Raw genomic sequence first — 26594 nt, 5'->3', positions numbered from 1 at the left:
CCGCAAAAAAACTCATGCCAAGGAAGAGAAAATGAGTGTAACATGCCATTTTGTCATCTTGTTATGTCTTTAGTGATGTGCATGAATTTCATGCCACGTATTTAAGAAGTTGATGCTTTTCAAATAAATTCATGTCTTTCAGTGTCTTGTGATTTTGTCGTGTGTGTACTGAAATATTATTGAGTTAAAGCTTTTGGATACAACTTATGAGACAAGGACTCACCCTTCAAATACAAATTTATATCTATTAGTTCTAGATTGTCATGTCAAAATTCCAGTGTCTATTAATTCTAAATTTATTTATATATAAGAGAGGTCATGTCAAAATTTTAGGTGAAAATGCTGCCAAATTTGATTATAGGGAAATTCTATCTAGAAGCGCCGCACCGTGGACATCCGATACAGCGGCTTGTGTGTTCTCTTTCATGGATGCATGCATGCAATGATGTCATCAGATTCGTTTTAAATGATCGAAATTCAAAAACTTTTATCTCTTAAACCGCTAATTCGATCGATGATCCGTTTTCATCGTTGACTTTGTTTCGGCGAAATCTTCAAAACTAGATCCCATGCCGATATGTCTTGACAACATTTTTTTTGCTCATAATTACCACATTTGTTGCACTTACTTGTCATATTAGTAAGTACTTACTTGTTTGATAAAAAATAACTTAATCGCCAAACTTTTAAAAATTGCGTGTAAATATGACATCTTGACGTAATCAAAATGGCAAGCACAAACAACTTTTTTAAGTGATTACACGCAAAAATATGACAACTCAATATATTTAAAACCGATGACCATAAAGAAATCTTTTCTGGTCATCGTTTGTAAATATGACAACTCGGCATAGTTAACTAGCATCTTGACAACCAAGTTTTTGAAAAATTGGCAGCTATGCAATTTTAAACTACTACTAGTAGTACTAGTACTAACCAGATGCATTTAGCTAGTGAATAAGGTCTGTCAACATATGTTTTGTGTCACACACTTTTTCTACCGACTTTCTGTGTGACGCTTTGCTTGCAATGCATATTTTTGTGATGCCATCTGCATATCCTTCTAGCCCACGCTGCCGTGTGCTGCAATATGGATACATGCGGCACATGAGTCACATCGAGAAAAAAATGGCAATTAAGTTATTTTCTTTTGGACAAGTAAGCGTGTAATAATACGACAGGTAAGTCTAAAAATATGGCAATTATGGATGGAGAAAAAAAGTTCTCGAAACATGTCGACATGGGGCCTAGTTTTGAAGATCTCGTCGCGACAAAGCCAACGGTGAAAACGGATTGTCAATTAGATTAACGGTTTCAGAGATAAAACTTTTTAAATTTCAAGTCAATAAAGAGAATCTTGATGACGTCATTGCATGCATGCATGGTAGAGAGATGGAATTAGCCGCCGCATAGAAAGACTAGCATGCGGCGTCGCTCTGTAGTTAAGTCCTTGATTATATCCCTATTAAGAAAACTATATATCATTACATGTTACATCCAAATCTGTATTTTGATTACATCCATACGGACAAACATCTATATCTAGCCATCCACACGTAACAAATTTGTTAGCATGTGTCACTAGTATTTAAGCCATATGCTAACAAAGCTAGCCACCATAGCAACGTTGAGCTACAACTGATGGACCAGCCAGCATGTACAACGAGAACTTCTCGAGCCAGCCAGCACTTCAACAAGCATGTACGTTTGGACGGGGGATGCGCTGCATAGGTACGACCGGCGACAACTGGGGGAGGAGGACCGACAAGGTGGTGGTGCGGGAGAGGAAGCACGGCGAGACGACGGCTCAACGATGACCTCGCACGGTGACTGTGAGGCGGCGGCGTCGGGAGTAAACGGCGCCGTGCTCCCTTCAGAACTGAGGGCAAATCCGTCCTAACCAATATAAGGTGTGTGCCTCGACGTGGTCTAGAAGAAGAAAAAAAATATTTATGATATTTTGTCCTACTATTAGTCAAAGTGTGGTATATAATCCAATAAAAAATAAGGCGTGCTATAGGAGCAAAGTTCCAAAACAGATGTGGCATTTCTTAAGTTGCCCTTCATGAAAGGCGAGTATCCTCGTCTTTGTTTAACAAGTCGCTGCACACGCCCTCTCACACCTTTTCCCGTTATAAAAATAGTGTATCTATTTGAAGCGAGAGAAAAAAAGAACAAGCGACCGTCCCACGTGACGGCATCAGTCCTCAGTCCTCTCCACTCCCCCTCTACCTCGCCGCCTCCGCCGCGCTTGTTCCTCCCAACCCGCGGCACCTCACCCCGACGCTCTGCGTCTCTGCTCTTCCCGAGGTGACGCCCGCTCCCTGCTGCTCTTCCCCGCCGTCCACTCCTCTCCGCACTGCCCTCCCTCGGCGACGACACCAATGTCGGCAGGTATCCGGGGGAAGGGCGACGACATACTGGTGGCCCAGCGGCGATGGTGACGGCTGAGCCGGCGAAGGTAACCATTGTGCGCTGTTTCTGTTCTGTGCCCTGTAGCGGAGAATCTGGCATCGAATCAGGAGAGCCCCGATCTAGATCGACGGGTCGGTCGGGATCGGGGTCAACTAAGAAAAAGCCTAAAAGTTTGCAATTTTGACAGGAATCTCTCCGGCATTAGCTCCGAGCTTCAAGGAATGGGCAGTGTTCTAGCTCTCTCTCTCTGCTGCCTAACCTTGCTACCGAGCTGGGCCTATGGCCTCGGCTCCATGGGATCCATCTCGGTGTCCTACGGCGAGGACGGTCCGGTGTTCTGCGGCCTCAGCTCGGACGGCTCCCACTTGGTCGCCTGCTCCGGCGCGGACGCCTCTGTCGTCTACGGTGCTCCCCTCAGGATCCCCTTCCTCGGCCTCACCGCGGGGGATGGGTTCGCGTGCGGTCTCCTGCTGGATACCAGTCAGCCTTACTGCTGGGGGAGCAACTCATATGTCAAGATCGGGGTGCCGCAACCAATGGTCGAGGGCGTGGAGTATTCTATGCTCAGCGCCGGGGACAACCACCTCTGTGCACTGCGGATGCCTGACAAGGGGATTCCTCACGGTGATACTTCAGTGATAGATTGCTGGGGGTACAACATGACTGCCACACATGTTGTCGCCGGAGCCGTGTCCACCATATCAGCCGGCTCGGTGTTCAATTGTGCCTTGTTTTCACGGAACAGGACAGTCTTCTGCTGGGGTGATGAGACAGTGAGTGGTGTGATTGGGCTAGCGCCGAGGAATGTCAAGTTCCAGTCCATAGGAGCAGGGGGTTACCATGTCTGTGGGGTGCTGGAGAATGCACAAGTCTTCTGCTGGGGAAGGAGCTTGGAGATGCAGCAGGTGTCACCTACCGGTGCTATCGGTGAAGGCGATGTAAGCATAGTGCCCATGGATGCAATGGTCTCCGTAGTCGGCGGACGATTCCATGCTTGCGGCATCAGGAGCCTTGATCACCAAGTAGCTTGCTGGGGTTTCCAACTTCAGAACAGTACATCAGCACCCAAAGGTCTCAGGTTGTATGCAATAGTGGCTGGAGACTACTTTACTTGTGGGGTGCCTGCTGAGACATCCATGAAGCCAAGGTGCTGGGGCAATAGTGGACCATTGGCACTACCAATGGCGGTATCGCCTGGGATTTGTGTATCTGCTGCATGCAGCCCCGGATACTACGAGTATGTTAACCATGGTGAGCTTGGTGGCAGTAAGGCTTGTAAGCCTGGAAACTCTAGACTCTGCTTGCCCTGCAGTGCTGCCTGTCCAGACAACTCGTATGAGTCATCACCCTGCAATGTCACGGCTGACCGTGTGTGCCAGTTTGATTGCTCGAGGTGTGTCTCAGATGAGTGTTGGTCATACTGCACATCCCGGAAGCAGACCAACAACCATAAGTCAATGGATTTTCAGATGCACATTTTTGTGGCAGAGATTGCATTTGCCATCATCTTGATTTTCACAGTGACAGCCATTGCTTGCCTATATGTACGGCACAAGCTTCGAGATTGCCGATGTTCAAAGAGCAAGTTGAGGATGACAAAGAGTACAACATACTCTTTTCGAAAGGATAACATGAAGATCCAGCCTGACGTGGAAGATCTGAAGATCAGGAGAGCTCAGGAATTTTCCTATGAGGAGTTGGAACAAGCAACCGATGGCTTCTCGGAGGATTCACAAGTCGGCAAAGGTAGCTTTTCATGTGTATTCAGGGGCATTCTGAGAGATGGGACAGTCGTTGCTGTGAAGCGTGCAATAAAAGTATCGGATGCGAAGAAAAGCTCAAAGGAGTTCCATACTGAACTTGACCTCCTCTCTAGGCTCAACCATGCACATTTGCTCGACCTACTTGGTTACTGTGAGGATGGCAGCGAGAGGCTCTTGGTTTATGAGTTCATGGCTCATGGATCCCTGTACCAGCATCTGCATGGCAAGGATTCAAACTTGAAGAAGCAACTGAACTGGACCAGGCGGGTTACCATTGCTGTCCAGGCTGCTCGTGGAATAGAGTATTTGCATGGCTATGCTTGCCCACCAGTAATTCACCGAGACATTAAGTCTTCAAACATATTGATTGATGAGGATCACAATGCACGTGTTGCCGACTTTGGTCTATCTATAATGGGCCCTGTAGATAGCGGCACACCACTCTCAGAGCTGCCGGCAGGGACACTTGGGTACCTTGACCCTGAGTACTACCGTCTCCATTACTTGACGACAAAGTCCGATGTCTACAGCTTTGGAGTTGTTCTTCTAGAAATTCTAAGTGGCAGGAAAGCCATTGACATGCAGCTTGAGGAGGGCAATATTGTTGAATGGGCAGCCCCGTTGATCAAAGCTGGGGACATTTCTGGCATCCTTGATCCAGCCTTATCTCCTCCCTCTGACCCGGAGGCTTTGAAGAAGATTGCAGCTGTGGCATGCAAGTGTGTAAGAATGCGAGGCAAAGACCGGCCTTCCATGGACAAGGTGACAACATCTCTAGAGCGTGCACTTGCACTGCTGATGGGCAGCCCATGCATCGAGCAACCCATTCTGCCAACTGAAGTTGTTCTTGGGAGCAGCCGCATGCACAAAAAAGTATCACAGAGGTCATCCAATCAGTCGTGCTCAGAGAATGAGCTCGTTGATGGGGACGACCAGCGGATCGAGTACAGGGCGCCATCTTGGATAACGTTTCCAAGCGTGACCTCGTCGCAGAGGAGGAAATCATCAGCGTCGGAAGCCGACCTGGATGGCCGAACAACCACAGATGGGAGGAATGTCGGGAGCAGCATAGGAGATGGTCTGCGGTCACTGGAGGAAGAGATTGGGCCGGCGTCTCCACAGGAGAACCTGTACTTGCAGCACAACTTCTGATGAAATGCCAAGATCAGCTGAAAACATGGAAACCGTCTGCCGTTTTAAGTTCAGACTTTGTGACCTGTTGCTTTGGCCATTCCGGAGAGAGGATCTAGCTATATAGAGTACGTACTGGAAGGATTTTTAGCATCTGGAGGCATTTCTTTGTAGATTGATTCGGTCGTCCTATAATTGCCACTTGTATTTATAAGTGGAATGGCCACAGTTGATGAGTCCTGTTCTGTAGCTCGCAGATACGTGTAAGTGTGTAGTTGTCTTTCTGTTGTTGGTTTCCCTGCAAATTAGCATAATATTCTCGTCCACCGTGTTAAGCATCTTTTCGCTTTGCGGTGTATGTTTTGCCTGCAAACTAGCATAATATTTTGCCAACTGAGATGCATCTTTGGAGGTCAAATTGCATATCTAGTTTTTTCCCTCTCACATCTATTAAGACTCATTTCATTGCCTGCAAACTGGCATAATATTTTGCCAACTGAGATGCATTTTTGGAGGTCAAATTGCATATCTAGTTTTTTTTCCCCTCTCACATCTATTAAGACTCATTTCATTTTCCTTAAAACATCACTGTTTGTCTGGTGAAGTGTAATTTTCAGTGGTCCGGTTTAGGATTCAGGAGATTGTGGGTGTGTGTCATCTGCCATCATCTGTTTAGGCTGTTGCTTTCGAGATAATGAAGGCAGGCCGTTGAAAATCAGTTAATGTTGCTGACTTTGTCATTATGTTTCTTGCGACTACTTCTTTGGGAAGCAAGACGGTACATCGTATTAAATGGGGTTGCCTTTTCTTTTCTTTTGATTAAAGGCTTGCTGGTTTTGAAACAGTTAAGCAAGCTGGTTTTGCGTTTCCTATGTTTCTGTCGCCCGCAGCAGGATTCAGAATCTTACAATTTGAATTGCTTCCTTCTATCAAAATATGGAGCTCCAGGATTCAGAATCTTACAATTTGAATTGCTTTCTTCTATCAAAATATGGAACTCCATCGGGCTACTCTCGAAAAAGTGATTGCATCAAGGGCCGGCTCTAGGATTTCAAAGGCCCCAGGGCGGACTCCACCAATGGGCCCAATAGAGAGAAAAATCCTATTTGATACATGAATGAATAATTTTTTTGAAGTCATAAAGACTAACAATTTTTCATTAGAATTAAATATCTGATAATATTTCTTGCATGTGTTCCAAACCAAGTATCATAGAAAGCTACAACGCATAAAAATAAAGAGAAATAGCATGCTAACAAACCAGACCTCCAAGCCTCCAGTAATTATGACTTCAGGAGAAATGAGACTTCCGTGCTTTTTCTGAGGCAAAGTCATTCATGACAGTGTCAAGATCAATGTTATCCAAACTATTCTTCTCGATGCAACACATGACCAAACCATTTAGCCTTTCTTGAGACATTGTTGATTACTTGCTTCTGAGTCCCAATAAACTTCTGTACTTGTTTCTCACCACCAATTTATTCATAGCCCCTTTCTGAGTCCCAATAAACTTCTGTACTTGTTTCTTCTTGATTCTTTTTTTTAACAACCAGATAATGTTTCTTAGGCAACATGATTACAATAAAAAGAGAGAGGACACTGGACACTGAACGTTGTAGCAAATGAATGGATGCAGCTGCAGCAAGTGATGTAAAAAGGAAAATAAAATCAGACATTAGATTGATAACAAGAAAAGATTGACTCGCCCAACAGGCATAGTCCCGCAAAGTATTTCAATCTGAGAAGTGAGAATTACCTGTTGTCTGTTGATCTTGATCTCTTCCTGAATCCCGATTTCCCCCTTGTCGACTTTGATCTATCATGTGCCTCCGTCTCCAACTCTCTAGGAGACTATGACCTTGCATGAATTGGGAATTAGGGATCCAAATTTCCAAATTTCAATCAGGCAACTCGGCGGCTGGGCGAGGGCGACTCGCTAGGACTCCGTGCGTGAATCCCTCGACACGAAACGAAGCGTCAACCTTCCGCTGTGTTCAGGCCTTTATTTCCTGACGAGGGCAACTGGTTGTATTGTGCACAGGTTTACTTATGCCTTGCGTGGGCTGGCTGTGCATGTGTGATAGATGGGCATTTTCCTTTTTTTTCCTTTAAATATACACCGTACCAGATTATATGGGCCCCTATTTTGGTCGGGCCCCAGGCCGTCGAACCTCTTGCCCTGGGCCAGAGCCGGCCCTGATTGCATCATTGAGGATCGTTTTCTTGTTTGGTTTTGTGCACGAGCGGTTGCAGCCACACCCGCGGCAAGGCTTGCCGGGAGACTACGGAAGACCACCACGAAGGCATCCAAGTCCAGAAGACTGAAGACCGAAGGCAGGAGCCCCGGCAAAATCCTTGCCGGGGTGGGAGCTAGCGAAGCCCCGACAAGATCCCACTCCAGCGCAGCGACCAGTTGTCCTCGATAGTGTCGAGCAACTTCTGGGGCTGTACAGTGCAGATAGCACGCGTCCCTGCCCCGTGGCGCACAAGGTCTGGGACACCTCACGAAGCATTTAATGCGTCTGCCCTTAGACGCCAGTAACACTGTACTTAGTCGTACGCCCCGTGGGTGCACTGTTTCACTGTGCACCCCGTGGATGTCCTGTGCCACCACTGTTGGTGACTCTTTTAACCTATAAAAGAAGGCCCAGGGCATGTACTTAAGCACTTAGCCATTTCGGAGCTAGCCACTCCCAGACTAGCATAGCTTCCCATACACAACCTCTAGGGTTTTAGAGCCTCAGTACATAGTGGTCGTGCATGACATAACGCTCCTGTAGCTCGAACTCTAGAACACATCAGATATACACACAAAACAGGAGTAGGGTATTACGCTTTTGAACCGAACCGAAAGGGATCGGTTACCTGTTAGCTGCTAGCTCCCTTGCGCTTGGCTGTTAGCTCTGCTCTTGGTGCAACCCTGTCCCCCCGCCGAACCGAAAGGGACCCTCTCGACCCCATTGGTGTCTTGTGCATTCGTTGCCTCGACATCTTTGGCGCGCCAGGTGGAGGAGAGAAGGTGCGCTAACCTAACCTAGCAGTCAGTGCGTCAGTTCCATCATCATCACCATCGTCGCCATGGCTCCCAAGAGAAGGGGTGCAACGGCGGCTGAACCATCTATGTCCGACATGCCTGCGACTGCGCATATAGGCAGCGGTGCGGCCACGGGTGGAGGAGGAGGCGGAGGTCACGAGCCTCCGCGACATGCTGGCAACCCAAGCCAGGTGAACGGTGTCATTTGCAGCCACAATGGCGACCCGCGCGCCGGTGGGTCTAGGGACGGAGCTGCACGGCCCACGGGCGGCGTGGCAAACTCCCAGGACGAAGGGGCACCTTCCAAGGCACCCACACTAGCGCACACGCCGCGACCTTCCCACGCCGCGCGCGAAAAACGGCGTCGCAACGACGGCGGTTACCAGCATCCCCATGCAAGGAACTCTGAGCATCATTCCCAGGATGCACAGGGCCGACATGCATGTCAAGAGGCTGGCAGGAACGACGTGCGGTCGAGGGACCATGGTGGCGCTCCTTCTAACTCTGTTAGAAGTAAGGGCACCTCACGTTCTACTCATCTCACGCCGATGCCTACACCAGTGGAAGGCGGAAGCACTGGCGAGAGCACATATGCTCCTAGACTATCCTTTTGTAGCAGAGAAGCAGGAGGAATGGAGGGCTATGACCCAGAGCCTCGTCGCTCATGCTAACGGCGATGGACCACAATAGGCGGGGCCCTCGAGGCAACCATCCGTCGGGCCAACTCGCACCCATGGTGAGAAGGCTGGGGGCGATGCAACCACGGTGCACTCCCCTCCACAGCAGAAGTGGCGGTCCCCACCTCCACAGATCAACGTCTCCGATGATTCGATGGCGTCGTCCGACCCACGGACTCGCCGCGATCAGCGGCAATTCCTCAAGGAAAGACGCAAAGAATACGCACGTACCAGAATTGAACGACACAGGGAAGCGCGCCGTCAATCTGATAGGTGCGCAGGGCGCACTGCCGACGAGTCCGCGCCAGGGGACCGTGACGACCTGCCTTACGAGGTGGGTTGTCCAGCATTTACTCGTGAGCTGCGGCGAGTCCAGTGGCCCAGCTCCCGCACATTCAAGCCGGAGATCCCGGAAAAGTACGGCGACAAGACTCACCCGTCAGAGTTCCTGAGCATCTACACCATTGCGGTGCAGGATGCCGGGGGCCGCGGCGACAAGATACTGGCCAACTACTTCCCGTTGGTGCTGAAGCCCAACGCTAGGTCGTGGTTGATGCATCTGCCCAAGAACTCCATCTCTTCTTGGGCAGACATGTGCTAGGACTTCGTTGGCGCCTTTACCGGTAGCCATCGAGCTCCTGGCCAGGAAAGTGATCTCCACCTCATTCCCGAGAAGGAAGGCGAGACTTGTTGGAAATATGACCTAGAGGCAATAATAAATTGGTATTATTATATTTCCTTGTTCATGATAATCGTTTATTATCCATGCATGCTAGAATTGTATTGATTGGAAACTCAAATACATGTGTGGATACATAGACAACACATTGTCTCTAGTGAGTAGGGATGGCACCCGCAGGGTATGGGTATGGGTGGAGCTTCCCCATACCCTTACCCATCCCGTCTTATATTACCCATCACCCTTACCCATACCTATCAACGGGTACAATTTTTCCCCATACCCGTTACCCGACAGGGTAGATGGGTACCCGCGGGTAAAATTACCCATATTTGCAAAACATCAATTTAAACAACTTATAGTTATAAAATGCATTGTATCGTATAGTTTACAAATATAGATTTTAACTGCAACACATACTTATAAAACAACATCATATAGTCATAAACAACAACACATAGGCATATACTTTCAATTTATAAAAGATTGACATAGTGTAGATTGTAGAGATAATTTTGAGTTTACATAGATTTTATATGGGTACATGGGTATATGGGTATGGGTTATATGATCCCATACCCGTACCCGTTCTACCCGATGGGTTTCATATTTTTCTATTTATATACCCATGTGTAAGTTTTTATCCCATACCCTTACCCTAATAGGGTTTTTACCCGCAGGGTATGTGGGTAATGGGTACCCATTGCCATCCCTACTAGTGAGCCTCTAGTTTACTAGCTCGTTGATCAAAGATGATCAAGGTTTCCTGGCCATAGACAAGTGTTGTCACTTGATGACGGGGTCACATCACAAGGAGAATGATGTGATGGCAAGACCCAAACTATGAATGTAGCATATGATCGTGTCAGTTTATTGCTACTGTTTTCTGCATGTCAATGTATTTGTTCCTATGACTATGTGATTATGCAACTCCCCGACACCGGAGGAATGCATTGTGTGTATCAAAGGTCGCGACGTAAGTGGGTGACTATAATGGTGATCTACAGGTATCTCCGAAGGTGTCTGTTGGGTTGGCATGGATCAAGACTGGGATTTGTCACTCCATGTGACGGAGAGGTATCTTGGGGCCCACTCGGTAATACAACATCACAACAAGCCTTGCAAGCAATGTGACTAAGGAGTTATTCACGGGATCTTGTATTAAGGAACGAGTAAAGAGACTTGCCGGTAAAGATATTGAACTAGGTATGGAGATACCGACGATCGAATCTCGGGCAAGTAACATACCGAAGGACAAAGGGAACAACATACGGGATTAACTGAATCCTTGACACACAGGTTAAACCGATGGAGATCTTTGTAGAATATGTAGGAGCCAATATGGGCATCCAGGTCCCGCTATTGGTTATTGAACGGGGAGTGTCTTAGGTCATGTCTGTATAGTTCTCGAACCCACAGGGTCTGCACACTTAAGGTTCAGTGACGTTTCGGTATAGTTAAGTTATAGGTGTTGGTGAACGAAGGTTGTTTGGAGTCCCGGATGAGGTCCTGGATGTCACAAGGAGCTCTGGAATGGTCTGGAGGTAAAGACTGATATATAGGAAGTCCTGTTTTGGTCACCGAAAAAGTTTTGGGCTCATCGGTAGTGTACCGGGAGTGTCGAGAGCGCGCTGGGGGACCACCGGGAGGGGTGTGACGACCCAAGAGCCTTATGGGCTGTGAGAGGAGGTGGGCCAGCCCCTGGTGGGCTGGCCGAAGCCTCTCTCAAAATCCCATGAGGTTAGCAGTGGAGATAAAAGGCAAAAGTCCTTTAAAAGGAAAGGAAGGAGGAGTCCTCCCAAAGTAGTCCACCTCCCTTGTGGGAAGGTGGACTCTTCCTTGTAGGGTTCGACCGACCCCTTCTCCTTGGAGTAGGGGCCAAGGCTGCCTCCTCGCCCCTCCTCCTATATATACTAGAGGTTTTGAGGGTTTTTGACACACAGAAATCAGACACGGCTGCCTTTATTTCTCTCTAGATCTGTTTCTCCTCTAGTCTAGTTCGGCGGTGCTTAGGCGAAGCCCTGCTGGATTAGTTCACCACAAGCACCACCACGCCGCCGTGCTGGAGAAGTCAGCTACCTCTCCGCCCCTCTTCCTGGATCAAGAAGGCTGGGGTCGTCATCGAGTTGTACGTGTGCTGAACGCGGAGGTGCCGTCCGTTCGACACTAGATCGGGATGGGATCGGGGGACGAATCGTGATGAGATCGCGGGACGGGCTGTGATTTGGATCGCGAAGATGTCCCACTACATTATATACGCTTCCGCTTAGCGATCTACAAGGGTATGTGGATCCGATCTCCCCTTTCGTAGATGATCATCACCATGATATGTCTTTCGTGTGCGTAGGATAGTTTTTGTTTCCCATGCAACGTTCCCCAACAGTGGTATCAGAGCTAGGTTCATGCGTAGATGGCATCTTGAGTATAACATAAAAGAGTTTGTGGGCGTTGATGTTCAATTTGCTGCCCTCCTTAGTTTTTCTTGATTCGACGGTATTGTTGGATTGAAGCGGCCCAGACCAACTTTACTCGTACGCTTACGAGAGACCGGTTTCATCGACTGACATGCAACTTGTTGCATAAAGATGACTGACGGGTGTCTGTTTCTTCAACTTTAGTTGAATCGGATTTGACCGAGGCGGTCCTTGGAGAAGGTTAAATAGCAATTTGCATATCACCGTTGTGGCTTTGCGTAAGTAAGATGCGATCATTCTAGATACCCATAGCAGCCACGTAAAATTTACAACAACAAATTAGAGGATGTCTAACTTGTTTTTGTAGGGTATGCTTGTGATATGATATGGCAAATGACATGATATGATATATTGGATGTATGAGATGATCATGTTGTAATAGTTAAATATCGACTTGCACGTCGATGCTATGGCAACCGATAAGAGCCATAGGGTTGTCTTTAATTATTTTTGCGCTTGGAGATGCTTTATCGATAGTAGTAGCTTTAGTAGTAAAAACATAGTTAGCGTGACAACCTCGATGGCAGCACAATGATGGAGATCATGGTGTGGCGCCGGTGACTATGGAGATCATGTCTGTGCTTTGGTGATGGAGATCAAGAAGCACAAGTTCATGGCCATATCATGTCACTTATGATTTGCATGTGATGTTAATCCTTTTATGCACCTTGTTTTTCTTAGGACGACGGTAGCATTATAAGGTGAACCCTCACTAAAATTTCAAGATAAAATTGTGTTCTCCCCGACTATGCACCGTTGCGACAGTTCGTCGTTTTGAGACACCATGTGATGATCGGGTGTGATAGACTCAACGTTCACATACAATGGATGCAAAACAGTTGCACACGCGAAACACTCGGGTTAAACTTGACGACCCTAGCATGTACAGACATGGCCTTGGAACACAAGATACCGAAAGGTTGAGCATGAATCATATAGTTGATATGATCAACATGGAGATGTTCACCATTGAAACTATACTCAACTTACGTGATGATCAGACTTGAGTTAGTGAATTTGGATCATGCGACACTCAAATGACTAGAGGGATCTCAATTTGAGTGGGACTTCTTAAGTAATATGATTAATTGAACTCATTATCATGAACATAGTCAAAAGGTCTTTGCAAATTATGTTGTAGCTTGCGATGTAGCTCTACTGTTTTTGATATGTTCCCAGAGAAAATTTAGTTGAAAGATGATGGTAGCAATTATGCGGACTGGGTCCCTAAACTGAGGATTGTCCTCATTGCTGCACAACAGGCTTGTGTCCTTAATGCACCGCTCGGTGTGCTGAACCCCGAACGTCGTTTGTAGATGTTGCGAACATCTCACATACACGTTTTTGATGACTACATGATAATTCAGTTCATAATTCTTAAACAACTTAGAATTAAGGCATCGAAGATGTTTCGAACGTCACGGGACATATGAGATGTTCCAAGAGATGAAATTGAGATTTCAGGCTCGTGCCCGTGTTGAGAGGTATGAGACTTCTGACAAGATTCTTTGTATACAAAGTAAGGGAGAAAAGCTCAATCATTGAGCATGTGCTCAGATTGTCTAAGTACTACAATCGCTTGAATCAAGTGGGAGTTGATCTTCCAGATAAGATAGTAATTGACATAGTTCTCCAAAGTCACTGTCACCAAGCTACAAAGCTTCGTGATGAACTATAACATATCAGGGATAGAGATGATGATCCTTGAGTTATTCATGATGTTTGACACCGCGATGGTAGAAATCAAGTAGGAGCATCAAGTGTTGATGGTTAGTAAAACCACTAGTTTCGAGAAGGGCAAGGGAAATAAGGGATATTTCATGAAACGACAAACCAGTTGCTGCTCTAGGGAAGAGACCCAAGGTTGAACCCAAACCGGAGACTAAGTGCTTCTGTAATGAGGGGAACAGTCACTGAAGAGGAACTACCCTAGATACTTGGTAGATGAGAAGGCTGGCAAAGTCGACAAAAGTATATTGGATATACATGATATTGATGTGTACTGTACTAGTACTCCTAGTAGCACTAGGGTATTAGATACCAGTTTGGCTGCTAAGTATTAGTAACTCAAAATAAAATCTACAAAATAAATGGAGACTAGCTAAATGCAAGGTGACGATAAGTGTTGGAAGTATCTCCAAGGTTGATGTGATCAAACATCGCACGCTCCCTCTACCATCGGGATTAGTGTTAAACCTAAATAATTGTTATTTGATGTTTGCGTTGAGCATAGACATGATTAGATTGTGTTTATCGAAATACGATTATTCATTTAAAGAGAATAATGATTACTCTGTTTATTTGAATAATGCCTTCAATGGTCTTGCACCTAAAATGAATGGTTTATTGAATCTCGATCGTAGTGATACACATGTTCATAATATTGATGCCAAAAGATATAAAGTAGTAATGATAGTACCAATTACTTGTGGCACTGCCACTTGAGTCATATTGGTATAAAACGCATGAAGAAGCTCCATGCTGATGGATCTTTGGACTCACTCGTTTTTGAAAAGTTTGAAACATGCGAACCATGTCTATTGGTATAAACTCATGAAGAAACTCCATGCAGATCGTTTGGACCCACTTGATTTTGAATCACTTGAGACATGCAAATCATACCACATGGGAAAGATGACTGAAGGCCTCGTTTTCAGTGAGATGGAACAAGAAAGTAACTTGTTGGAAGTAATACATTTTGATGTATGCAGTCTAATGAGTGCCGAGGCACGCAATGGATATCATTATGTTCTTAATTCACAGACGATTTGAGTAGATACTAGTATATTTACTTGATGAACACAAGTCTGAATTATTGAAAGGTTCAAGTAATTTCAGAGTGAAGTTGAAGATCGTCGTGACAAGAGGATAAAATGTCTATGATATGATCATAGAGATGAATATGTGAGTTGCGAGTTTGGTACACATTTAAGACAATGTGGAAATTGTTTCACAATGAATGGCACCTGGAACACCATGGTGTGATGGTGTGTCCGAACGTCATAGCCGCACCCTATTTGATATTGTGCATACTATGATGTCTCTTATCGAATTACCACTATATTTTTTGGGCTAGGCATTAGAGACACCCGCATTCACTTTAAATAGGGCACCACGTAATTCCCTTGAGATGACACTGTATGAACTATGGTTTGGAGAAACCTAAGCTGTCGTTTCTTAAAAGTTTGGGGCTGCGACGCTTATGTGAAAAAGTTTCAGTCTGATAAGCTCGAACCCGAAGCGGATAAATGCATCTTCATAGGATATCCAAAACAGTTGGGTATATCTCCTATCTCAGATCCGAAAGCAAAGTGTTTGTTTCTAGAAACGGGCCCTTTCTAAAAGGTTTCTCTCGAAAGAATTGAGTTGGAGGTTGGTGGAAACTTGATAAGGTTATTGAACCGTCGCTTCAACCAGTGTGTAGCAGGGTGCAGGAAGTTGTTCCTGTGGAGCCTACACCAATTGAAGTGGAAGCTGATGATAGTGATCATGAAGCTTTAAATCATGTTACTACAAACCTAGTAGGTCGACAAGGTCACATACTGCTCCAGAGTGGTACGGTAACCTTGTCTTGGAGGTCATGTTGTTGGACAACAATGAACCTACGAACTATGGAGAAGCGATGGTGGGCCCGGAATCTGACAAATGGCTGGAGGCCATGTAATCCGAGAGAGGATCCATGTATGAAAACAAAGTGTAGACTTTGGACAAACTACGTGATGGTTGTAAGACTGTTAAGTACAGATGGATATTTATAAGGAAGACAGACGATGATGGTGAAAAGTCACCATTAAGAAAGCTCGACTTGTCGCAAAGATGTTTCCGACAAGTTCAAAGACTTGACTATGATCAGACTTTCTCACTCGTAGCGATGCTAAAAGTTTGTTAGAATTATGTTAGTAGTTGCTGCATTATTTATGAAATCTTGCAGATAGGATGTCAAAACATTGTTTCCTTGACGATCTCCTTGAGGAAAGGTTGTATGTGATACAACCAGAAGGTTTTGTCCATCCTAAGGATGCTAACAAGTATGCAAGATCCATCGATTCTTCTATGGACTCAAGCAAGCATCTCGGGGTTAGATTATACGCTTTGATGAGATGATCAAAGTTTTTGGTTTTATACAAAGTTGATGAGAAACTTGTATTTCCAAAGAAGTGACTAGGAGCACTATATAATTTATGATTAGAATATGTGCTTGACATATTGTTGATCGGAAATAATGTAGAATTTCTGGAAAGCATAAACGGTTGTTTGAAAGGAGTTTTTCAAAGGAAAACCTGGATAGAGCTACTCAAATATCGAGCATCAAGATCTATAGAGATAGATTAAGATGCTTAATAGAAATTTCAATGAAATGCATGGCTTGACAAGGTTTTGAAGGAGTTCAAAATAGATCGGCAAAGAAGGAGTTCTTGGCTGTGTTGAAAGGTGTGATTTTGGGTAAGACTAAAAAGCTCGACCACGACAGAAGAAAGAGAAAGGACAAATGTCGTCCCCTATGCATTAGCCGTAGGCTCTATAGTATGCTATGCTGTGTACCGCACCTGATGTGTGCCTTGCCATGAATCCGTCAAGGGGTACAAAAGTGATCCAGGAATGGATTATTGGACAGTGGTCAAAAGTTATCCTTGGTAACTAGTGGACTAAGGAATTTTTATCGATTATGGAGGTGATAAAAGAGTTCGTCGTGAAGGGTTACGTCGATGCAAGCTTTGACACTAATCCGAATGACTCTGAGTAGTAGACCGAATTCGTATAGTGGAGCAGTCATTTGGAATAGTTCCAAATGGCACGTGGTAGCAGCATCTATAGGATGGCATAGAGATTTGTAAAGCACACACGGATCTGAAAGGTTCATACCCGTTGACTAAAAACCCCTCTCACAAGCAAGACATGATCGAACCCCAGAACTATATGGGCGTTAGATTCATTACATTCACATAGTGATGTGAAGTAGATTATTGACTCTAGTGCAAGTGGTAGATTGTTGGAAATATGCCCTAGAGGCAATAATAATTGGTTATTATTATATTTCCTTGTTCATGATAATCGTTTATTATACATGCTAGAATTGTATTGATTGGAAACTGAAATACATGTGTGGATACATAGACAACACGCTGTCCCTAGTGAGCCTCTAGTTGACTAGCTCGTTGATCAAAGATTGTCAAGGTTTCCTCGCCATAGACAAGTGTTGTCACTTGATGACGGGGTCACATCATAAGGAGAATGATGTGATGGATAAGAGCCAAACTATGAACATAGCATATGATCGTGTCAGTTTATTGCTACTATTTTCTGCATCTCAATGTATTTGTTCCTATGACCATGAGATCATGCAACTCCCAGTCATCGGAGGAATGCCTTGTGTGTATCTGATAACCTACAAGTGTAGGGAATCATAACAGTCTTCGCGGTTAAGTTAACCCAATTTATTGATTCCACACAAGGGGAGCCAAAGAATATTTATCAGCTTTAACAGTTGGGTTGTCAATTCAACCGCACCTAAAAGATACTTGTTGGCAACGAAATATTAGTAGAAATGGTGATATGGAAGTGATGGTGGAAACAAAAATGATAGTGGCAAAGCAAGAAAGTAAAACGGCGAAAGTAATGTAACTTGTAACTAGCAGTATTAAAACACTATAGGCTAGGGAGATGGATGGTTGGTCATGGATGAGTGATATCATGTATTTCACTTGGGGCAAGGCACATAGAAAAGTAATGATCATCTAGGCATATATCAAACATTAGGCGTGTATCCCAAGGTAGTCGTGCGTGCTTGCAATAAGAACTTGCAACATCTTTTGTCCTACCATCCCGCTATCAACGGGGCCAAAAGGAACTTATGGAGATTAAGGTGCCCATGTCAAAGAGCATCGGAACAAAGCATTAAGAATCAATGGATACATGGAATCCTCAAATTATAGTCTATCCCCTTTGGTGTTTGAAGCTCTCACCATTGGGATCGCCGGTTCCGGACATAATAGGTGCATACTACTCATAGATAGGATCTAGAACACAAATATATTCATGAAGACATAAGGTATTCAGATCTGAAATCATGGCACTCGGGACCAAAGTGACAAGCATTAAGAGTAACAAGAAGTAGCAAAGATGATAAACACCATAGTAGATGATAGGCAACATGCCCCCAACAATCCGACGAACTATTACATGATCTAACTCATCCAATCTCTCCCATCCCCTTCACCTACAACAGGGAATTAGTCACACATGATGTGAGAAGCCATGGGAGGATGGTGGAGTGGTGATGGTGATGACGATGGCGACGATTTCCCCTCTCCGGATGCCAAAGCAGCCTCCAGATTAGCTCTCCCGAAGAAGAACCGAGGGTGGCGGCGACTCCTCGTCGAGAACTTGCAAAACGACTTTTGTTGTGGAATTTATGCGTCACGGGTAAAAATAGGAGCCAAAGTAGGGCACCAGAGGGGGTGGGCCCAACCTAGGCGGCCTCCCGGCATGGCGAGGAGCAGTCCGCGCGCACAGGTCACCTGGGGGCCCCGTGGCTCCCCTCTGGCCCATATTCTGGCCCATGGTTCCTCCCAGTGTGTGGATTTTCTCTTTTTTTATGGGAATTTTCCGGGACGTCTAAATATCCATTTTCCTGCGCATAAGAAAACCATACAGACAGCTCTGCTGAAAGCAGCGTTAGTCCGGGTTAGTTTCATTCAAATCATGCAAGAATGAGGCCAAAACATTAGCAAAAGTGTTTGGAAATGTCGATACGTTTGAGACGTATCGACTCCCCCAAGCTTAGCATATTGCTTGTCCTCAAGAAATTTAGTTCAACGAACTGAACGCGACAAAGAAAACTATGATAAACTATTTTGCTTCATCAGATGTATATAAGCATGCACTACGAACAAGTCCAACAAGTATTGAAGTAATGCTACAAAGGCAATGCACGAACCAATCCTTCGATCATGTGAAGAGTTTCAAACAACTAAGAATGAATAATGTGTAACTGAAAATGATAACGAGATCACAATGCACATGACTTGGACATACTAGAGTGGTATCTCGCTAGCCCCCATGAGTGAAGCAAAACAAAAATGCAGACGCTCCTTCGGAGTCTTAAAGGATACTAGAAATAAATATTTCAGAATAAGTAATATCACAATCATACAGAAGAAAATGTGGTACTTTGGGACAATGCACATTACACTCAGAATGACAACTATGCTCTCTATAATTGGTGCTTTTTATAAGAAGAGGAGGACTCAACAGTAAAGTAAAATAGATAGGCCCTTCACAGAGGGAAGCATTGATTTGCAGAGGTGCTAGAGCTTGAGCTTTAAAACAGAGATAAATCAAAATTTTGGTTGGTTTGCTTTCATTGTAAACGTAACAACTAAGAGATCTCAATATCTTCGATGCTAAATACATTATAGGCGGTTCCCAAATGGAATAGTAAAGTTATTACTCCCCTTCACCAATCGATCACACTCCACGGCGGGCCGAATCCACGGGTACCGTCCATACAAACAACAATCCTGGGGGAGTTTTGTTTCATTAAATTTGATTTGAATTTGAGAATGGAACGGGGCATCCCGGTTACCAGCCACTTTCTCGTGAATCATAGTGAATCAACACATATCTTGAGAACAACCTACTTAGCATGGAAGATACTGATAGCCCCTAGTCACTACATGAGCGATTTGGGCATACAAAACAAAAATTTTAATTGAAAATTAAGAATACGACACATGCAAATTTACTTAGGACGGCACATAAGTACCACATATAGGTAGGTATGGTGGACTCATATGGCGCAACTGGTTTCAAGGATTTTGGATGCACAAGCAGTCAGTCCGCTTAGTACAGGTGAAGGCCAACAAAAGACGGGGAAGCGACCAACTAGAGAGCGACAATGGTCATAATCATGCAGAGCGACAAAGCAACATTGAATCGGGCATGAAAGCGATATAACTATTCTGAAAATAAAAATCGTCAAGGCTTGATAGACTTCTAGTCATAAACATGTGTAAGCATGTGCCAAGTCAATCCAAAAAATCTCCGAAGGGAAATACCACTCTAATATGCCAAACCATGAACAATGCAATGCATGCTAAACATTTCATTAACACATTATGCACTCTAGCTATTTGAGACTAGTCAAAAAGAAAGCATGAACTACTGGGAAAGCATTGCAATTATAGTACTATGTCGCTACAAGGTGGTCTCTAGATCATAAGTACAGACATATGTGCAAAAGTAGAAACAAATAAAGTTCATACCAGCTTTCCTTGTTGCATTCCTTCCATCGATCTTCATCATTATTGCATCGTCACTTGCACGATCGAACGTAGAAAGATATAATCAAGTGCAATTACAACCATGGACGTGAGCTGAACTGTGCAAACAAAGCAAACTAAAGAGAGAAAATAAATCTTTTTGGGTTTTCCAAAGGTGAAACGAAAGCAAAAGAAAAGAGAAATCTTTTTGTTGTTTTTGCAAAGAAAAAACAAAGAAGAACACGCAAAAACTCCGAAAAGATTAAAAAGGAAACTACTATTGATACAATGAAAGGGGAGAAGGATACATACTCCCCCGAGCTTAGGCTTTTAGCCTAAGTTGAGCTCGGCTACTGCGGGCTCCAGGAGATCCCTCTGGCTCCGGAGTGGTACGGGTGGATTCAAGAATCATACGAGGCCTCGGGCACATACACTGATGCCCGGCTGGCCTCCCAAGAAGAAGGCTCTTCTTCCTGGGGAACAACCCTCTCCATGGGGTTGTGAAACTGCTGCTAGATCACGAACTCGTCCAGCTCAATCGAGGTGAAGGACCACCCGTATCACGCCCAAGATGCGACCCTATCCTCAATTTGGCACGAAGGCCTCGTCAGGGATAGAAGCGCATCTCGTCGTGTCGCAAGAATGGATATCGTTACAAGTACATGTACTAAAAAGAAGATATATATATATATATATATAGAATTGGCTTACACTCGCCACAAGCTACATCAGAGTCACATCCGTACATTACATAATCATCAAGAGTAAGAGCGGGGTCCGACTACGGACAAAGAAAAACGACAAAAGAAGAACGACGTCCATCCTTGCTATCCCAGGCTACCGGCCTGGAACCCATCCTAGATCGATGAAGAAGAATAAGAAGAAGAAGCAACTCCAAATGAACAATCAACGCGCTCGCGTCAAGTAAACTTTACTTGTACCTGCAACTGGTGTTGTAGTAATCTGTGAGCCACAGGGGACTCATCAATCTCATTTCCAAAGGTATCAAGACTAGCAAAGCTTAATGGGTGAGGCATGGTTAAGTGGTGAGGTTGCAACATCGACTAAGCATATATTTGGTGGCTAACTTACGAGTACCAGAAATAAGAGGGGGAAGATCTACGCATAGAGGACGTGAACTACTGATGATCAAATGAATGATCCTGAACACCTACCTACGTCAGACATAACCCCACCGTGTCCTCGATCGGAGAAGGAACTCACGAAAGAGACAATCACGGTTATGCACACAGTTGGCAAGTTTTAATTAAGTTAACTTCAAGTTATCTAGAACCAGTGTTAAACAAAGTTTCCACGTTGCCACATAACCGCGGGCACGCCTTCCGAAAGATTTAACCCTGCAGGGGTGCTCCAACTAGTCCATCACAAATTACCACAAGCGGCATAGAAATCCTCAATCACGAAGCTCGCGATCTCGTCGGATTCCCTAGTGTCGATGATCCCGATAGGAGCCGCGTATCTCGTTCTCAGGACACGACGGATAAGCGAAGTGTACGAGTGCCAAACCTCGAGTTTCCTCGCGGTGGCCCCGCACAGTGCTCTGTTTTGGACCAGCAATGGCCCTCCCTGTATTATGTGAAATTACTCCTCGGGTTCATGACGCCCTATGCTTTCAGTATTAACAAAATTATTATGTTGGGAAAATGTAGTACCAATGTTGGGCCTTGCCAGACCAGCTTTAATCTAAAACGAATTATCAAGGGGGTCCCCATAACAACCCCGATCGTGTTAGGAGCGCTCAATTATGGAACATAACACCGGTAGCCGAAACTAAGGGGGCAAAGGTGGAACAAAACACCAGGCTAGAAAGGCCGAGCCTTCCACCTTTTACCAAGTATATAGGTGCATTAAATTAAATAGCATTAATACGGTGATACAACAAGGAACCCATGCTTTCACATGGAAGCAATGCACCTGCAACTAGCAACGCTAACAACATGGTTAAGCAAGCAGTAACATAGCCAATCAGTGGTTTGCTAGGTTGTGAACAGTTGAAGGTAGTCATGGCATTGTTGAGAGGCTGATATTTAACATGTGGTAGGCAACGAGACATAAACGATAGAAACGGTAACACTAGCATGGCAATGATAGTGATGGTATCTAGGGAAATGGTCATCTTGCATGAGATCCCGCTTGGAAGAAGAATGACTCTGAGATGTCGGCAAACCAACGTAGCCGAACGGGTCCTCACATTCCGACACGCGTGCGGAACTCTATCGAGACGGGCAACCGGAAACAAACATCAACACAAATATTCACCACAGCAAAAGCAAGACATGATGCATACCCTAATATGATGCATGATCAGTTCAATGATGGAGGCATGGCATGGCATTTCACCTCACGCAAACACTACACATTAAGTGAAGCTCGATATGCAACGGGTTGCATATCGACGAAACTCCACGATTAATTATTTAATTCACTCCCGATTATTTAACACGCAAGTTTAAATGTTGTTAACATGGCAAGGGGTGAAGCGAGTGATTCTACTTGACATCATAGTCGGTTAACACGCGGAGCAAGGATCGGAGCTACGGCACAAGAGACATGCAACGCAATTTATTATGCCATGAATGCATCATGCATGCGAGTTCAAACATCACGGGCAAGAAGATAAAGAAGCATATGTCGCCACGGCGAGCGAGAGGGAACCATGGCGGCAAAATGGAAACGAAGCCACGGCAACGTTCCTATCCTGATAACTCATCGGGGTATCGGAGCCACGATCTGGAAGCGTGCGGGAACGGTAAATAAAGATGGGGTGATCCCGTATATCGGGTTCCCATGTGTCGGGGCACAACATAAGAGGAACACAACGTGCCACGGGCAACATATGATGCAACATACATACATTCATACATCACTTGTACACGGTACACGACAACGTTCCATCGGTATACCTTTGAAGCGTGCATATCGGAACGGTTCGGATCAGTGAAGGAGATCAACGATCGTCGTGGAAGTCGAGGTACTCGGTCTCGTCGATGGTAGTCGTTCACGGTTCTTCTCGTCGGCACAGGGTCTTCGGCGTCGGTCGTCGATCACGTCTTCGTCGATGTTCGAGGTTCGTCGAGGACGTCGTTGTACCCGCCGATCTTGTTGGTCCCATGAAGGAGGGGATGACGCACGCGGTCTTCGGCGACGTTCCAACTGGCAGCCGGGCATGGCAACAGCAGGCGGCAACGGCAGCAAGCTACACCAGCAACTAGCAATACAGCTAGCAACAGCATCTAACAGCAACTAGCAACAACTACATCGGCAACATGCACAACGACCTGACAACAGCAAGCAACAATTATCTGCAGCAGCAGCAAGCTGCAAAGCAGGCAAATAGCAACAACAGCTATTAGCTAGCAAGCAGCAGCAAAACCTACCTAGCAGCAGCAACCTACAGCAGCGGCTACCAACTAGCAAGCTAGCAACAACAACTAGCTACAACATCAAAGCAACAACAATAGCAACCTGCAACTACGGCCAGCAACAGCAAAAACGCAGCAGCTAGCAAGCAGCACACATCGGCATCGGCGTAAGCAGGCAGCGCAACATGCGCCGGCCAGCAACAGCACAAGCAGGCAACACAGGCACAACACCGGCAATAGCGGCGGCAGGTCAGCAAAAATGAAGGAGGAGACCGGGGCCATGGCAGGCTCGAGGCGAGGGGAGCCTCCGGTGGCCGGACATGGTGGACGACGGTGGTCGGCGACCATGGCAAGGGCGAAGAACGGGCGGCCAGGGTGACGCGCGGCTCGGTCCGGCGACCATGGCGAGGTGGCGAGGTCCTCGGGAGGGCCGGGAACGGCGGCAGGCCGAGCACGTCGCAGGGGAGCAGCGAGGCGAGCACGGCTTCGACGAGAGGGGCTGGGCGGCTCGGGCGGCGAGGTCGAGGCTAGCACGGCGCGTAGGGGCGGGAAGAGCGCGGTGGCCCGGAGCTATCAACGCGGGGCAGGGGGCTCGGGAGACCGGGGGCACAGGAGAGGGAGGCAGCGACGGGGGCTTGGCGGCGACCGGGTGTAGGGCGAGGCAAGGCGAGGTCGCACAACGCAGGCGGCGGGGCTGCCGGAGTCGAGCGAGCACAGGGACTCGTGGTCTATGGCGGCGCGGCATGGGGAGGAAGGAGGCGCACGGGGGCTCGAGGAGAGACGCACGACGGCGCAGCGGGGGGGGGGGGGGGGAACGAGGCCACAAGGGAACGAGGCCAGGCTGGCTAGGTCAAGGTGTATCTGGCTGGGCCTTGGGCCTGGCCTCCTTCTCTCTCCCTTTGTTTTTTTTAAATAAAATAAAATAAACCAGACAACAAAACAAAAGAAAAAGGTTTAAAACAAAATAAAAACATGTCTTTTACTCCTTTAAAAATATACCCCTCTTTTAAAATAGATTGGGCATTTTTTTAAACAAATAAAAACTAAAACCTTTGAAGAAATAAATAACCCCTTTTTATTACAAAACAATAAAAATGAAACCCCTTTTATTTAAAGAATAAAATAAAGCTCTTTAAAAGAGAAAAAGAAAATGAGACGGTTTTAAAATAAAACACAAGGAGAGATAAAATAAAAACCCAAGGGTTGCCCCCACATTTAATAAAAGGGTGTTAAAAGAAGACGAATCTTTATTTTTAAAATAGGGGTTAAAACTAAAGTCTTTAGCCAAACCACAAAAATGAAAAGAGAGGGGAGTGGGGGAGGACTACTATCGCTCTACGACTCGGTGATCACTCGAAGCACAACACTCAATACACCACACACGACAGGCGATGCAAGATGCCATGCATGATGCGATGATGCAAACTACATGATGATGCAACAAATAAAACTATTCACACGACGGAAACGGAAATAAAAGGGGGAATCTTCTGGGCGTCGGTCTCGGGCTGTCACAACTCTCCTAGACTACAAGAGGATCTCGCCCCGAGATCCAAGAATGAAAGGGGGAGAGGATGAGAAAGAACAAGAGGTAAAACTTAATCGCTTCTTTGACAAACGAGTGAAACCAACAATCCTTGAAGGTTGCAAAGAGATGAGGACTGATATGAGAAGGAAGCAAGAATTCACGGAAAATTTCGGCAGCACTTCGGTAGGAAAATGGGACAAAAAATTCGATAAGAAGAGAGAATTACACAATATTCATAACAAACAACTAAATAGAGCAAGGGACACCATGATCTCGATAGAACAACATGATTAACCCAAAAGAGCAACATCACAATGCCTCCGGAACAAGAGAATATGAACTAGCTCAAGCGGAAGAAGAGAATGAAGAAATAATGCCAACTATCATCACAACAGAATTGAAGAGCCTCCGGACGGAGAATTAACGTAGTAGTTGGAAAACCAACAACGAAAAGAACAAGATAGTAGTGGGCTTATGAAAATCATCTCAACAAATATGAGGTGACAACCAACCACTAAAAGAAACAAGGATAGTTGAAAGCAAGAAATCAAAACTTCTTACACCAAGAGGATATGTTGAGAACTTGGATTAATGACAAGCACCATGATAGCACAGTCCATAGGAAAAGCTTTAGGTGAAATCCAAACCAAGATAGCTCAATGAAGAAACATTGGGTTGAAATATCTCATGATCAAAGAATTGGTGGATTTAATTATCTCATTCTTGAAAGGAAATCTCTTCGAGGCTCCTACACTAACAAGAATGCTATAATACCACCTCAAAGGATAAAGGAAGAACAAATGCACTTGGAAATGCAAGAGAAGAAAACTTGAGGTACTCCAACAGGAATGTTGAAGAACACTTTGAGAAAAATCACATCCTTGAAGAACCACCATGAAGGACCTCCGTATACGAATGAATGATGCAAAGATATCAAGGTAGAAAGAATAAGATTATGACCTTGCCAAGATTTAGATGAAGCAACACGAAAAGATACTTGAGAAAACTTAGAACTCCAGAAAAGAAAATATAAGCACACGAGAAAAGAATTGAAACCATGAGCCACTCCGGAAGAAGAATTCAGATTACTATGAACAAGAATAATAATTATGTTATGCTCATCCTTCATCAAATTAAATTGATGACAAGCAACATATTTAGCATACAACTTATTATTCTTGAAGGAATCTTGAAGAGGCAGAGAGATAAGCACCACTTGAGGCATAATTGAAGGAAGCACTGGTAAGAA

General features: G+C 45.3%; 1 protein-coding gene across 1 annotated transcript; it reads left to right on the top strand.

Moving 5' to 3' along the window:
* Positions 1–2163: 2163 nt before the first annotated feature.
* On the top strand, positions 2164–5706 carry LOC123407707 (serine/threonine-protein kinase-like protein CR4). The gene is made up of 2 exons (XM_045100895.1): positions 2164–2461; positions 2603–5706. Exon 2 carries the CDS (start codon positions 2637–2639, stop codon positions 5328–5330), a length of 2694 nt encoding a protein of 897 aa, XP_044956830.1. The 5' UTR covers positions 2164–2461; positions 2603–2636; the 3' UTR covers positions 5331–5706.
* Positions 5707–26594: the final 20888 nt, after the last annotated feature.

Source organism: Hordeum vulgare, chromosome 7H (genome assembly GCF_904849725.1).
Source record: "Hordeum vulgare subsp. vulgare chromosome 7H, MorexV3_pseudomolecules_assembly, whole genome shotgun sequence".
Taxonomy (NCBI): domain Eukaryota; kingdom Viridiplantae; phylum Streptophyta; class Magnoliopsida; order Poales; family Poaceae; genus Hordeum; species Hordeum vulgare.
Note: the sequence above shows the minus strand (reverse complement) of the source record. Positions and strands in the feature narration are given on the sequence as shown.